Source organism: Caretta caretta, chromosome 2 (assembly GCF_965140235.1).
Source record: "Caretta caretta isolate rCarCar2 chromosome 2, rCarCar1.hap1, whole genome shotgun sequence".
Classification (NCBI taxonomy): Eukaryota; Metazoa; Chordata; order Testudines; family Cheloniidae; genus Caretta; species Caretta caretta.
Window position 1 is genome coordinate 162,338,226 of NC_134207.1, and position 16,485 is coordinate 162,354,710.

The 16,485-nt window shown below is 43.9% G+C and overlaps 1 protein-coding gene and 1 long non-coding RNA gene across 9 annotated transcripts in view; one reads left to right on the forward strand and one right to left on the reverse strand.

Annotated features, from left to right (window-relative positions):
• RPRD1A (regulation of nuclear pre-mRNA domain containing 1A) overlaps positions 1 to 14,820 on the reverse strand; it is a 68,041-nt gene extending 53,221 nt beyond the window's left edge. For 3 of the 8 annotated variants that reach the window (XM_048839291.2, XM_048839290.2, XM_048839293.2), the window contains exons 1-2: positions 14,557 to 14,819; positions 1,057 to 1,206 (exon numbers count right to left, since the gene is read on the reverse strand). In XM_048839291.2, the coding sequence (XP_048695248.1) occupies positions 1,057 to 1,206; positions 14,557 to 14,707 (301 nt within the window). In that variant the 5' untranslated portion in view covers positions 14,708 to 14,819. Of the gene's footprint in view, positions 1 to 1,056; positions 1,207 to 5,852; positions 5,890 to 14,556 lie in introns of those variants that run through there. The other 5 variants (XM_048839292.2, XM_048839294.2, XM_048839295.2 and 2 more) reach the window with 5 other exon arrangements.
• Positions 14,128 to 15,369, forward strand: LOC142071130 (uncharacterized). The gene is made up of 2 exons (XR_012667125.1): positions 14,128 to 14,523; positions 15,141 to 15,369. It is a non-coding gene; the product is annotated as an uncharacterized LOC142071130 (long non-coding RNA).
• The last annotated feature ends 1,116 nt before the right edge of the window (positions 15,370 to 16,485 follow it).

Genomic DNA, 16,485 nt, shown 5'->3' on the forward strand with positions numbered 1-16,485 from the left:
TCTAATTAAAGGACACGAACAAAGGACTTCAATATGCTTAACTGTTCCTGAGAACATTTTACATCTATTCCCAAAATCAACTTTGCTGGACTCAGTCTGAAAACCTTTATCTACCCCTTCTAGTATCTCTCTTCGGAGAGGACCACTCATATTCAGGTTTCAAGAAAGATATGGAAGTTTGGATTTCCATTAAAAAATATATGAATGCGATCAGGGAACTATACAGATTTTCCTCGGCACTTGGTAAAACACAGAACGTTAGATTCAAGTGTTGGTAGCGTTGTCTGCCACAATTTACAGGCTATTAAGATTTTATTTAATTTATTTAATTCATACACATTTTCCTGGCTCAAGGCAGGGGCTAGAAGGTGACTATTGACATGGGGAGCCGTACAAAAATAGGTAACAACCAATATCACTGCTATACTGAGACACTGCACCAGGTGAATACAGAAGAAGGGACTGGATGTTAGGGCTGGGTCTATATTGACTCTCATTCCTAAAAGGTGCAGGCTCCAGTTATTGGCACAGCTCCCAGAAGCAATGGATTCTGGAACACGTCAAAAGGCTACTAGTGCACTGTGGGAGTAGTTGACCCATCTGGACCATTTCAGTTTGAACCATTTTAATGACATTCATATTGGCACTAAACCAGTGCTAGCTGAAACAGTTCAGACGAAACTGGTAGTTAGACACACTGAAAGCAAGCCTAATCCAAAAGGTATATGGCAGGCATTCAGACAGTTTAATATCCATTACGTCAGGCGTTCTCAAACTGGGGGTTGGGATCCCTCAGAGGGTCACGTTATTACATGGGGGGGGTCGCGAGCTGCCAGCCTCCCCCCAAATCCTGCTTTGCCTCCAGCATTTATAATGGTGTTAAATATATAAAAACGTGTTTTTAATTTATAAGGGGGGGGGGGGTCGCACTCAAGAGGCTTGCTATGTGAAAGGGGTCACCAGTACAAAAGTTTGAGAATCACTGCATTACATGTATGCTACCAGGAACCACGTTACTCTAGTCAGTGTATGAGCAGCTACACTGCAAGCCCTTACCCAAGTTATGGTGCGCTCCCCTATGTGCGTCCTCAGGACTTTCTGGGGATACGTCCCACGGTTCTTTGTGCTGCAGTAAACTGTGCAACAGATTCTTTCCCAGTGAACTGTGGGAGAATTTGTCTGTCCTCCTTGGCACACTGGAGGAAACTGAGAGAAGACAAATGGAGGACTATCAGCACTCTAAATGATTTAGCCTGCATTCTCACAGCACAGGAGGAGGAGTACTACTGGCTCAAGTGAAACCAGAACCCAAGCCCTAAACCCCATGCCCCCTGCCATGCTAGCTGGCCTGCAAGCACAAAAACTCAGGTGAGATATGTGTGTGTGTGTGTGTGTGTGTGTGTGTGTGTGTGGATGGAAGGGGATGGGGCGGGGGGTTGGGACAACACACAAGGAAGAACCTGGCTAACTCATTTAGCCCAAACTTTTACCTTGGTTTTAGCCCAATCCACTCTACCATGCTTAAAAAGCCTTTTATATGGATTTGTCAGGCTTGCTTACCCAGGTGAGTAGGCTCCCTTCCTCGGCACTGGAACTCATCTATTAGTTTATATACACCTGCCCAGTTTATAAACACCACATTACACCCAGCCTTCTGCATTTCTACACAGCTCACTTGAATAGTTAGTGTAGTAAGCACCATAATTTGAGACAAACCAAAAATCACACCTCTAAAAGAGCACTGCCAAGAGTCTGGCAGAGGAGGGGATTACATGGAGGGCAAGTCAGTGTAAGAGAATAAAAAAACGCACTACAAAAAAAAACACCAATGGCAAATCTCGAAACTTACTATCAACCTGCCACTACTATAAAGAGTTTGACTAGTTGCTGAACACCCCCTGTTGTGCCTGATGGCGTTTTAAGAGCAAATGCACTCATGGACACAGACTGGCAGTGCCAGAGGAGATCCCAGCAGTTGAAGGTCAAACACAGACCCCAGAGCCAGCAGGCTCTATGGGCAGATGGACTGGAGAACATCCTCAGACCTGCTCGGGGACAAGGAATGGAACAGAGAGAAACCTGCATCAGAGCCATCGCCACTTCCAGGTAAGAGGCTGCTGCCATCTTTGTTATTGCTAGTGAGAAACTGCAACATAAATGATAGGATTTTGCTAGTTTATGGCCAATGCAATTATTATGAAGAATATTATGTACTGTGGGCTGACCTTTGGGCCACCTGAGTGCAGAAGCCACACCATTTCCCCAGACACCTTTTCCCCCCTTCCTCCCCCATCACATGCAATTCAAGATGGATTCCAAACAAGGAGAAAAGTAGTAAATATGCAACTAGTGATTTATTCTAACTGAAATGTAACTGAATACTGCTAATTGATTTATGCACAACTGAGATTACAAGATGAGTGATGCCTGCAGACACTGTGATGCATGCAGCACAAGCACATATGTATAGCTATGTACACACACACACACTGCACTCTTCTCATACTGGTACTGTATTAAAGCATTCTCCAAAACAGCCAGGATTTTATGTCCTACTGTATGATCTGTGGCTATATTAAGTGAAAGCAAGGTGGATAAAAACCAATGATTTTTTTAAATAATAAAAATTCCTAGTTATTTAGTTATTTAAAAATTGGATTTTTTTGATAAAATGCTTTTTGAGGAAAAAAGCAATCTGAAGATAGTTTTAATTAAGATACATTATAGCTTAAAGATATCTCTTCATAGAACAGGGATTGTAAATTCTAATTCTACAGTATGAGAATATATTCATGTAATGTTTAAGAAAAGTTTTGTAAATGAGTTCCAATAGTTCATGGATTAGGGACCCAATCTTATGGGATTCCAGGGGCTTCTGTACAGATTTAGGTTAATCTTTCTACCTATCCAATGGGTCTCAGTGCTCAGTCTAGAAGATACCATCAGAGAAGATACATTTTTCAGTTCTCAAACTGTGGATTTGTCTATCCAGAGATAACATGCTTGTTAACAGCAAAAATGTTTTTAAATGAATAAATAAATAAATATCTAGAGGTGAGAAACAGACCTCAACCCTACTGTCCCTCTGAAAATTTGTGTACACAGAGTCAATCCCTTATCTCTCTCTAAAAGTTTCAAAAAGTTCAATGAACAGAAGTTTGTTGGGGGCAGAATAAATCTGGATAAGGAGATGTCTGGAGATAAAATGTGAGAAGGGAGGGACAGGCAGCAGAAACAAAAGTGAAACTGTTTGAGCAGCATATTCTAGAAGTCTTGAGGTCTTTCCAAATGTAGCCTTCATTGATTTGAGATCTACCATATCATTCTCTTACTAGAAGGGAAAAACTATAATGGCAGCAGGCTGTCAGAGAGACCCAGTTTGGGAATAATTACCATTCAAGAAATATATGTTTGCTGCTGATGTTTTAAAGAAAATCACACCAATGAATGGTGGAAGTCACTGCTGAAGTGATAATCTCACTTTTAACAGCAGTAGCTTCTTCTGCCAGGGTAGAAAGAATATTTTCTTCCTTTGGACTAATTAATTCCAAATTGAGAAATCATTTGAGACCTGAAAAAGCAGGAAAGCCGTGTTTTTCTTTTCCAGATTAGAAACAAAAAGGAAAATGAAGGTGAAGACGACTGAGAAGCTGCAGAAGCCAATATTTTACATTTTTCATGTTGACCTGGCTGACATAGTCTATTTAATTTTTGGGTTTTGTTTTTTTTAAATATTTCATTTAACTATTTTAGTTAAAAACAATTTTAACAAAAACAAACCTGAATTAAAAAAATTGAATGTTTAACTAAATTTAAAAATTCATGTGCTTGTTTTGTTAAAATATTATATGTTTGCTGTTGAGGAAAACAATCCAGAATATATAATGTTGTTTTAAACGTCTCTCTGGTGATGTTCTCCTCCTAATATAGCATGACAAGAAAATCCTCCAAATATTAATGCTTGACCAGTTGAACTGGAAATAGTTCGCCTCCCAATGATTTCATAAATATCTGCTTCAATTACCTTTGGCCCATTCATTTTCTGATATAGCTGTAAAACTAATCTGAAAAGTTTTCAAAATCAATCACTTAAAAATGTATAGTGTGTACCTTCTAAAAATGAAATCTACATCTATCTCTGAGTTGAGAAGAATATGTACTAAGGTTATAACAACCAACAAGAATGCGCTTTTATGTAGAAATCTATGATTAAATAGAATCTTCCTAACTAGTGATTTAAATCAATTTGAGCTAAATCAAATCCACCCTGAGTGAAAGTCTCTAGGTATTGGCAGCCTGATGTACAGGGGTAGTGAAAAGGCATATTCATGGTAAGCAAGTTCCTGCATCCTATTTCAGAATGCTTTTTTGTGTTCACTGAGATTTTGGTCCACCCCCAGAAGATTATGCTTCTGAACTTTTCACACAGGAAAACCTCAAGACAGTCCACAAGACACCTATGCAGGACAAACCCTCCCCGCCCCACAGCTCACTACAGTCCTCTCTAGTCATCACTCGCTGATCAGTCATCAGACAAGGAAATACCTCTTTGACATACACAGATGGTCTTCTACCACAGGCCTGGAAAAGTTCCCTTTTCCAATCCTGAATCTCCAGCAGATTAACATCTTCTGACGACAACACTACCTGAAATACTTTTAAGACCAGCACTGGTAAAAGGTTCCTAGTTTATGGGCACCAAACCCACCCCCCATCCAGGTAAAAAGATATATTTATTTTATTTTAAAAAATTCCAAGATTTTCCATTGTATTGGTGACCTGAGCTGCAGCTGCTTATCAACAGGCAAATATGGAGAAAGGAGATAAACATGGGTATGGAGAAGACAGAAGTATCGATTTTGTGGCCTTGCTGTGACACAATGTAAAGAGATATTTTTATTTCCTTTATTGCCTTTGCAAGGCTGTCCACATCTGCTGCACCAAGCAGCCTCCAATGGCTTTTGGGATGAGGGCCGTGAACTAGCAGGGGAAAAGAAAAATGTTCCAAAGATGACCATTTGCAGGATATGCAAAATGACTTTAGTCACAGGTCACACCAGCAGTGAGAATTCCAGAGGCTGCTGTAGGAGCAGGACAGGGAAATGAAGGAGCATGACTGGCAGCAGCAGAAGGAAATGTTCAAGCAGCCACTTAGCCTGACGACCAGTACCTTCGCCAGTTGACTCTCCTCCATGCTAACATACCTGGCAGCCAATGCACCACTTGACAATTCTGGAGTGGGGTTGGCAATGTGGCAATCAAACTCCTAGAATAAAAGTGAGTATGGATATATATATTCTGTTCATCCTACCTCCATGCAACTACAGGAGAAGTAGTACAAGAACACTGGTGATGTGCAATTCTATCAACAATGACATCACACTGATTTACTTTGTTTTCACTGCACATTTCACCCAACATTTGCACTCTGGTCAGTAGCAGGTGGATTGGCTGCATTCACTTTTACTAAAGTATTTGATTGAACAATCCACAGGTGAGTGTTTGGGAAATAAGAGGCAGAAAGCTTAAATCAAAAGCTTTTAATTGTCAGAACAGCAGCAAATAGATACATGTCTAAGTCTACACAGTATAACACTCCACAGCCTCACATTTTCCCACACAAAGCTGGATGTGGGCAAACAAGCCATCCCTTACTTCCCTTGCTCTCCCAGCCCCAGTGATCAAAGGTGCACTCTTAGGTTCGGGTGAACAGGCAGCCAATCTTCAACCCATTCCTGGAGAACGCTCTCTCCATTGTGCTTGCATATGTTGTGGAGTGCACAGCATGTCCCAATAACAGATGTCACTGGGCATACTACATCCAAACAGGTTTGCAAGCTGTGCCAACTTACCATCAATCGTCCAAATGTACATTCTACCACCATCCCGCAACTGCTTAGTATGCAAATTCTTCTGAGTGCACTCTTACATCAGGGTACAACTTCACATGCACCTTGTGGAGGGAAGGAGATGGTCACAGTTGATGTAAAACTGGTTAGCAACCAACCTGTAGCAGTCTGAGGTAAGAGCCTAATTCTGGATTCCCTCATCTGCATGTCCTGACACTGGAGGGTTGGGTCCACATGACAGTGTAGACCCACTCAGTACTTGTGCTCCTGATCCAGCATCAGGTCAACACAGGAGAATCTACAGCTATTACAACCTGCATCAGCTGCCTCAATTCTGCTGTGTCCACACCAAGGCCTGCTGCCACCTTCTGATGGCCACTAGCTGCTTTCAAAATGCTCTCTACCAAGTCCCATGCCCTCTATCTGCCTCCAGTTGTGAAAACAGGTGTTGGATTAACAGTGACAACTGCTGGATCAGGTCATCATCCTGATCTGGATCAATCCCTTGTCAGTGGGTGGAACAGAGGTGAAGATGGAAATGAGGAGTGTGCAGTGCCAAAAGTGTTTAAATTCTCTGTGCTGGTTAGCAAAGAACTCTTCCACACAGGGACCTGGGAGGGACAAATAATTTCTTCCAAAATACAACACAAAACAATTCATGTGGTGGTATTGAACTAAGAACCACGGGATATGCTCCTGGAAATTCTAGCATGTAACCAGGATGCATGCACCTACCAGACAGGCCTCAAGTGTGGCTTAGCAGCGTGGATGCTTGTAGGCAGGGTTATCTAACCCAGTTACCCATACTCAGGAAATCTCCGTGAAGACTACAAAAGCTGCCTCAGTAGGGAAAAGATAAACAGCAGGGTGATGAGCTGGTGGCAAAATAAAAAACAGAATGCCAAAGAAGACAACAGGTACCAACGATTAGTAAGTGTCAGAACGCTAAGGTGGCAACAACAACAAAAAAATCAAGTGCCACCAAGTGCCAAAGTACTGACAAAAGTCAAGCACTGAAGAATTGCACCAAACATCAGAAGCCAAGATAAGAACGTCAATAAGTTCCAGACTTGACTGAAAGACAAAGTTGGTGTTGAGAAAGGATACCTCAAGCACTTACTGGGATCCAGAGAAGAGCTACAACAGCTGATGTGGTACAGCTTCTCTGCAGTTAAGGAGCAAGTGACTGGATTGTTTTCAGGGCAGCAAGCATATACAGTAGAGGGAGTCACATGAAACAACTAGTGGGGACCTGACTCACATTCTTCTTTGCTACCACTGCCCTCATAGGTTAAGAATTTGGGGAGATTCTACCAGTTCTCCACTCAAGAGTTAAAACAGGAGTATCATGCACAGATCATATATTTAGAGAAAGTTAAATTTTTAACCCACTACATCAGGAGTCAGACTGATCCAGTTCATGGCAGTTTGAAGAACTGGTACTTTTCTCTGATGGCTGATGTTCTGGGCTCTAGAATCTACACTTTCATTTTTTAAACGTTTAGCCCTTATAGTTCCAAAAATATAGCTTTTCCCTATTAATATCCATCTGACCCTACAGACATGAAACAGCTCGGAGAAGTGTGAACTGCCTCACTCATCTCAATAGGTTAACTAAGGTACACTATCATGAAAATTTTAAATGTAAGCATTGTTAGCTATTACGCTGCTGATTACAACATACAAGGAAGGACAGGGGTGATCATGATACAAAGATGTACTCTAAATGACAGGTTTCAGAGTAGCAGCCGTGTTAGTCTGTATTCGCAAAAAGAAAAGGCGTACTTGTGGCACCTTAGAGACTAACCAATTTATCTGAGCATAAGCTTTCGTGAGCTACAGCTCACTTCATCGGATGGTGTCTCATGGGTGGAACTGGGACAGTATCAATACTTTTCTCTGTCTGATTTGACCCCTTCAGATAATGCCACCCATCCCCAACCCCACATACAGACAAATGCTTTGATCCAGGTGGCTAAGTTTGAACATAACCAAACAGAAAGGCAACTTCTTCTTACCAAAAAAAGCCACAGTTTGGAGCCATTACAATGCATTATGACGTCACATCAAGAGGCTGACATACTCTGAACATGCATGAAAGAAACAGCTACAAACCTAGAGGGGTCAATCTCAACTGAAGTTCATGACAATGCTATTAAAATTATAGTTGGGCTTTAATCATTGTAGTTTCTTATCTCTGAAGTAATAATGGTGTCATGCTTCAAATTAATTGTTACAGCCTCTTTTCAATATAAAAAATTTTCATCAATATGCTAGCACAGACCCAGAGCATGAACTAAATGACAGTTACGCCAAAAAAATCTAAAATTTAATATATATTATCTCATAGGTTAGATTAAAAAACAAAACCAAAATGAGTGAAACACAAGTTTAAACACACACTAAAAGCCATACTAGTCCATCTACAGAAGCATTCAGCATATATGTTCCAACCAACCTTTTAAAGAAAGTCTCTAATGAGCAGACTCATCTGATGAATATATCATCGTATGACAGATGCCAGAAGTCCCCTGTTAACCCATAGTAATTTCACAAAATGATGAATTCTAGAATATATACATTTAATGTATTCATTAGTTACAGTCAAGAAGAATCAGTAAAAAGTCTATTCTATAAATCTGAAGAGAAAGGTCGAAAATCACACAGTTTATGAACTGTTATGCATGATTACAAAACACTCAGATTCTGTTTACACTAAGGGACTGTAAATGCATCAACAAATCCTACTGTCCAGCTGCTGGCTACAACCAAGCCAAATAAGTAAAAAAAGTCATATTATATGCCATAAGACTGCAGCAAACTGAGCAACCTATTTGGAAATAATTCTAATTTACATACTTCCAAATGTTACAAATATAATTGTATGAAAATTTAACAGATTACATTTAACAATTTTCCTTTGAATTTATGTACACAAACATCTAGACAAAGTGAAAGCTATAACAGCTAAAAACTATCTCTCTTCTGCAACTGTACAAAGTTATTCTAATAAAGAATTTCAGTCCAAAGACTGTTAAAGAACATGCAACTAAGGATGGGAGCTTAGTTCAGAGTTACTTCAATTCAACTTGATCAGCCATTTCCCATTATCTTACTGTAGACATCAGCACAGAAAAAAAACGTTCCGATCCCATTTGTTTCTGTACTCTTAAAAGCATGATCTAAAGAGTCTTTCCTTACTGGCGACTGGAGAAAGAGAGCAAGAAAAAAAGCTGTATAATGGAATTAAACAACTCCTATTACTGTAACCATCTTTACATAAGTTACCAAAGAGCAAGTGAGGTAAAATTTACCTAAGTTACTCTGGACAAGGGGTCTGAAGGAAAGAAAAATAGGAATAAGCTAAAAATAAAACCCAAAACATTAAAGAAAAGATCTGTGCTTTAATATGAAATTTTAAGAGGACAAAAAAATTACAAATATGAGAATTCTAGCTAATTGTACCCCAAAGGAAGACATGTTGAGAAGTCTGTTTTCATATACCAGAAGTTTGCTGGGTTTTGCTAGTTTTGCTAGTTTTTAAAGCAAACTGCAATAGTTCACTGTCAGAACCAGAATCTCATGGCTCCAGTAGAAGAAAGTTGTTACAAGATGTTAACTTATCCAGACAGTAAATAGTATGTGTGTGTCTAAATATCACCTCCTCACTCCAATTTCAACATAGTGTCTCGTTCCCATTACACAATTTTAGAAATACAGGTGCCACTGACAAAGAGGAACAAGGGTCTAAGAGCTCCTATCGTTAATACTGAAGCCATTTAAGATGAAAAACTAGGCAAACAGTTGTCCAGGACACACATCCATGACCATTCCACTCATTAGTTAAGTGAAAGGCTACAGAGAAATTAGTCTTGCATTGTATTGTGCTCTTAAGGTTGCTCATTTTATCCCTGGTGATGGCATATTCCACTGTAAGGGCCTTCCACAAGAATGAATTATGAGATGAAAGATGGCATTATGGTTAAAGGCATTGGTTTGGGACTCAAGGAGATATGGGTTCAATTTTTAATTCTGCACAGAATTCCTGGGTAACACTGGCAAAAATCACATAGTCTCGAAAACAAAGTTATTACTAATTCTTTATCTCACAAGGCAGGGGAGTTGGGAAGATGTATTCATGTGGTTTGATAAAAAAGGCGCGGAACTAGGTCTCCTGAGACCTAGATTCTATGCCTGGTACTACCAGGGACCTACTGTCTCACCTTGGGCAAGTCACTTCGCTCTATGCCTGTTTTCCCTCCCACTCTTTGCCTATATTGTTCATTTAGATTAGAAACTACTGGGGTTAGGGACTGTCGATGTGTTAGTACTGCATCTATCACAATGAGGCCCTGATCTTGGCTGGGGTTTCTAGACTACTGAAATATAAGTAACAACTTTTGTGAGGCTTTCAAATACTGTGGTGATCACAGGCAAATAGTTAAGATAGAGGTTGGGGTTTGTCAGCCACAGCATCCCCAAATGCAGCTGAAAGTTGGGATGTGGAACAAAAGGCAATCTCTATAGCTTAAAAAATGAGGACCAGGACCTTGAAATGGACAGTGCAACATGAAATGATCTCAGTGTTTTTTTCTTGGACAGGAGCTGGCCTGCCACATGTCTAAGCAGCTGTAGTTTCCAGATACTTAGAGGTCAGCCCCAAGTCGGAAGAATTGCACAATCTTACTTTGAGGTGGCAAAGGCACGAAACACTGTAGCCAAATCACCATTCAGGTGAAGATTAAAAGAATAGTATTTCTAGTAATCACTGCTAAGGACCCCATACAGATCCCCTCCCGCAAGAGGGCACAAGCTTGACAGCTGGAGACAGGTGCTACCGGAAAACATTACTGTCAGTTCTTCAGAATGCTTCATTCTGCCAACCAACACTACCTCCATTTACTTAGAGCAGAGATTCTAAAAGCGTGCAATGTATTCTGGGAGAGGCGTGAGATGCTTTAGAGGAAAAAAAGACTTACTGTGCACTCTTTACCCACAGCAATGAATAATTAGCAAAGCTGATTCCTCCATACAGGTTCTCAGATGCTGCTGTGTATTTTGATGGATTTTTTTTAAGCTTGCATAGCATTATACAAAGTCATTGCCATCTGTACATTAATCCATTTGCTATGATGTGGGGTCCACATTTAATTGTAAGTATCAACCACAATTTTACTTTTGCTCTTATTATAATGGATTGTTGGTTCTGTTTGAATCAATGCCTTACTGTTTTTTATATTTAATGAGACTTACATATTGATTTTTTTTTAAAATCAGTATACATACTTGTGTGGTGGAGTGGGAGGCATAAACTACTACAGATGCAAAGAAGGGGAGGAGCACGACCAAATAAGATTGAAACTCTGTCTGTGGTTCTCAACCATCTAATTTTCATCCATTTCTCTAGTCAAGCAACTATACCTAAGGCTATGAGTCTGTCACAGATTCTGTGACTTATGCAGCGGCTGGGGCTGGGGGAGCTGTGGCAGCCAGCACTTGTGGCGGGAGCAGTGGAGGAGTTCCTGCCCTGGCCCCTGCCTCCTAGGAGCTGCAGGGATGCGGAGCCGAGTAGGAAGCCCATACCAGCCCCGCCAACCCTCCCTCCCCCAGTACCAGCAGGGGTCCCGGGCCACAGCCCAGCCCCTCTCCCCCAGTCCCAGGCCACACACCCCTCCCCCAGTCCCAGCGGGGGTCTCAGGTCAGCTCCCCCAGCATCCGCAGACTGCTCCCCCATCCAAGTTTCACAGCAGGTATTTTTAGCAAGAGTCATGGATAGGTCACAGGCCCGCGATTTTTTGTTTACAGTCCCTGACCTGTCTATGACTTTTACCAAAAAATACCCGTGACTAAAACATAGCCTTAACTATACTATCTGAACTTGATAAAGAGTTAAAGAGCTAGATTTCAGGAATATACTGATGGCACTACAGTGACTGCCTCATACGCTCACTCTCATGTGTATGTTGATCAAGATAGAAAATAAAACCAATTTTAAAAGGCTCCTACATCAGCTATTCATCATAAACTTCAATCACTCAAAACAGTGATCTTAAATAATTTATTTGGGGGGTGTTTGGGATTTTTGTTTAGAGATGTGGGAGAAATACCATACATTTGTTTTCAAAACAAGAGAAACTGCTCCAGAGACAGTGTTGTTATAGGGAAGGTACTTTTACTTTACAAAATACTGTATATACTCGATCATAAGCCGGTTTCTTTATAAGCTGACCGCCCCCCGCACTGCCCCCCCGATGAATAAGTAAAAATGGAAAATTTTTATGACCCATTCATAAGCCGACCCTATAATTCAGGGGTCAGCAAACTTTGGATCCCAGGGTATCAGGATAAGCTGCTGGCAGCCCGAGATGGTTTGTTTACCTTGAGCAAGATAAACCTAAGTGAACAAAGTGTCCCATTGTGCCAGCAGCTTACCCTTACAGGCCGGGACAGCAACTAGTGGGGAAATTTGCGGGGGAGGAGGGGGAATCTGGGGGTCAGCCTCCACATGACCCTACAACTAGCCCAGGATCCCCATACTCTCCCCATCGCATCCCTTCCCACCTTATCTGGGGAGGGCCAGGGGAGGATGTCTCGTGCCTGGCAGCAGCATGCTCCGGCGGGCCAGGCCGGGCAGCACAGCCGCAGCGTGCCAGCCCCAGAGCTGCAGCTGCTTCGAAGGCTGGGGGGGAAAGAGCAGTGTAGCCAGAAGCGGAGAGACTCCGGCCCCACCTCTTCCCTTCTGGCTCTGCTGCCTCTCCTTGCTCCCTCTGTTGGGGGAGGGGCTGTGTCCCACCTCTCCCGCTCTATACCCGTTCATAAGCTGACCCCCTTCTCTGGTGCTTCCCTTTTTTACTTAAAAAATTCGGCTTATGAACAAGTAGATACGGTAATGAGATAAAATACTTAAACCTACATATCTGTGTAGTAGACATGTCACTCTTCAGTTTGTGCATTCTGACATCCCATGTTTCTACCCAGAAGCCACGAGTTTTGGGTTTTGTTTTTTAATTATACTTACTCTGTTCAGTCTAGTGATTTGAAAGTTCAAAAGAGAACCATTTTCTGCAAGAAGTGAACTAAAATGTATTTTAAATCAAATGTATTTGCAAATGTTCCTAATACAAAACACATGGAAGCTTAATGTAAGATATTAAAACAATTTACTTACTGTTTCAACACAGGCTAAAATAATTATAAGGTATAATACTAAAGTTTTCCTTTTAACTTAATCCTATTTAATTTTAAACCCGTGTTTCTAGGATAAACTAATTCTATGTTTATGAAGGTATGCGGTCCAACCCAGAGGAAAAAAAAATCTTTGAGCAACCACTTAGAGGAGTAGCCGTGTTAGTCTGTATCCACAAAAACAACGAGGAGTTCGGTAGCACCTTAAAGACTAACGGATTTATTTGGACATAAGCTTTCATGGGCCAAAAACCCACTTCTTCAGATGCATGGAGAAGTGGGTCTGGAGAAGTGGGTTTTTGACCCATGAAAGCTTATGCCCAAATAAATCTGTTAGTCTTTAAGGTGTTACCGAACTCCTCGTTGTTTTTGTGATCCACCACTATGATCTATCAATATGACATGGCACATGCACCATCTGCAGGTCAGCCAAATTTTTCCTGTCAATTTTGTTGGACTGCTGCCTACCAGCTTCTCCTCCCTAATGAAAAACCCACCCCTAAAGTCTTCCTGTTCAAATCCCTAAATGTCTCTACTGTGTAAAGGTAGCTACGGGAAGAGTGAAAGCAAAAGTTGCCAGGCACAGTAAGTTATCAGCTAAGGTGACTTCTGGTACTATGGCAGATAGGCCAGCTCTCGTCATTGCAGCAGGAAGTCTACAATTCACTTGCTAGGAAAAACAAAATTAAGCATGAATGCATATTACTAAGGAAATAACCTCAAACTTTAAAAAAGTCAGTCTGAAATATAGTCAGTTTCCAAAGCCAGGTAAACAAAGCTTCAGTTCTCACACCTGTCTGAGTCCCTCTGCCCATTTTTGTAGTTACACATCACATGTTTCTATTTAACCTAGTTACTCTAGGCTGCTGCTGTGAAAGAACCACAAACAGCAACCTGCCTGCTACACTCCAAAACTGATTATACACAAAACAATGTCAAATACTGAAAGTAAACACCTAAAGGGAAAACGAGTCTCTAGCCTTTGTCATACTGATCTTCAGTGCGACGAACAAACATAATCGGTTTAAAAAAGCGCTATTTGTAAAGTTGACAGTGTCCCTTTAATTAGTCCTACCCGCTAATTCTCTCTGAAAAGAGAAAAACCCGCTGACGCAGCTAGGAGGAGTCTCCACGCCAAGCAAGGCACAGTACGGATAGAAACACTGACCCTGGCACAGCGCATCTCCGAGGACTCACCTGCAGGATCGTCCTTCCCCCAGCGCGCGAAGGCAGGGAGCGCTGCCGAGCCCGCAGCAGGGCCGCAGCTCCTACCCCGGGCCCGCTCCCCACGCCACGCGCCGGCCCCGGGCGATGTCTTCCCAGCCGTGGAGGAGGCGGGTCACCGGGGACAGGCCTCGTGCCGCGAGGAGCGGGCAATGCCGCCTTCCGGGATGGGGGGGGGGGGGCGAGGCGGAGAAGGCACAGAGCGGCCGCCCCCATCGGCGGAGCGGGGCTCCTGCTTGTCCCGGCGGCCAGTGCCGGGGGAGAGGTGAGCCCCAGGCCTGCCCGGTACCGACCTCACCTTTGCGCAGCTCCCGCTCCCAGACGGTGACGATGAGCCCCGAGTGCTTGCGGTGGTGGATGAGCCAGAGGCTCAGCGTCTGCACGCTCTGCTGGGAGTTACTGAGCTCCGAGAGCTTCCGCTCCAGCGCCGCCTCCGAGAACGCCGACATCCCGCCCCGCCGCCGCCGCCGCCGCCGCCCGGCTCCGCGCCTGACAAACCCGCCGGCCCTGGCCAGACGCAACCAAAATGGCGGTGGCCCAGAGCCCGACTCTCTCCGCCTAGCCTCCTTACGTCATTACCGGGGCGGGGCCTGAGCGGGGGCGGGGCCGAACGTCCCACATCCGGGTGAAAGACAAGCCCCCGCCCCTGCCTGGGGGGAGGAGGAGTCTCTACGGGGCCGGGGTGGGGGGGGGGGGGAGGGATAGAGAGACAGAGTCTGTCTGACCGCCTGGGGCGCAGCGGTCCCTGCGCTCACCCACCAGGCCTGGGCAACACGCGGCCTATTTCCGGGGGTGGGGGGAGCGTGTGATAGGACACGCTGAGAAGCAGGCGACAGGGCTCGGGGAGCGTGGGGCTGCCTCTGAATAGTTCCCTCGTTTCAGCCGGCCTCGTGGAGATCATTTACATCGTTCGCTTCATGCCTGCCCCTCCCCGGCAGTGGCCATCTCGCCAAGAGCCATTTTCTGCTGCCCTGGACACACAACACGCGCAGGACCGCTGACCCCGAAAGTTAAAAACATCCTGGCAGAGCCCACCCCCGTCCTCCAAAATGATATGAGTGCCCAAAGCCATGAGATTTTTTTGAAAATAAATTAGGGTTTGGGTCTTGTTTTTTGGTCTCTCTTCTGTTTTTTTTAACTCCCCACACCAGCACAAGATTTGCGACAATTAGTGTTGGCCCCTGTTCTCCCAAACCTATTGACTTTCAGGTGATCTAGGCTCCAACTACAGGGGCGCCCCCTGGCTCCTGTTGGTGTGGAGCCTCCAGCTTCCCCCCATACCTTAAAATTCTAATTATTTAAGTCTGCACCTCTCTAGCCCCACAGCTGCCATCCCCTGGCCAAGAAGTTAACTACATACCTCCTCACTTCTCACATCAGTTCCACACCCCACAACCCTGACCCCTTCATTCCTACATCAGTTCTGCCTCCACTCTGGTAGCTCCTGGGGCGGGGCTGGGGGTGATTCAATAGGTGCAGCCCCAGGGGGTCTTCCCCATCCACTCCCAGGCCTGGGGGGGACGACAGATGAAGCAGGGTCCCCTTCTCATCCATCCCAGGTTCTGCAGAGAGGTCAACTGCAGGGACTCTTCGCTCTCTCCTCATTCGCAGGCCTGGTGTTGTCAGGATAAAGACAGGAGGAGGAAGAAGCAGAGAGCAGACTGACGCATTATTCACAGAAGGGGAGAAGGCTGCCTTAACCTACAGGATCCTTCTCCTCTTCCTTTCCCCAGCCTGTCCTGTGAAAATAGTATCAGCTGCTCAGTCTCCCACATCACCTACCCCAAAGTCCTCTTAGTTCCTGGCAGGGAAGGGGAGCGCTGTCTGCTTCCTACAGCAGCTCTGATTGGCTGTTCTTTCTCAATTGCCCGCCTCCTGGAGAAGAGTCAGGAGTCAGAGGGGGTTTCCCCCCAGCTCCCTCAGGACTGAAATTCATGAGAGGTATGGAGCTTCACCGCTACAGACTAGGGACCGAATGGCTCGGCAGCAGTTCTGCAGAAAAGGACCTAGGGGTGACAGTGGACGAGAAGCTGGATATGAGTCAACAGCGTGCCCTTGTTGCCAAAAAGACCAATGACATTTTGGGATGTATATGTAGGGGCACTGCCAGCAGATCGAGGGACGTGATCGTTCCCCTCTATTCGACATTGGTGAGGCCTCATCTGGAGTACTGTGTCCAGTTTTGGACCCCACACTACAAGAAGGATGTGGAAAAATTGGAAAGCGT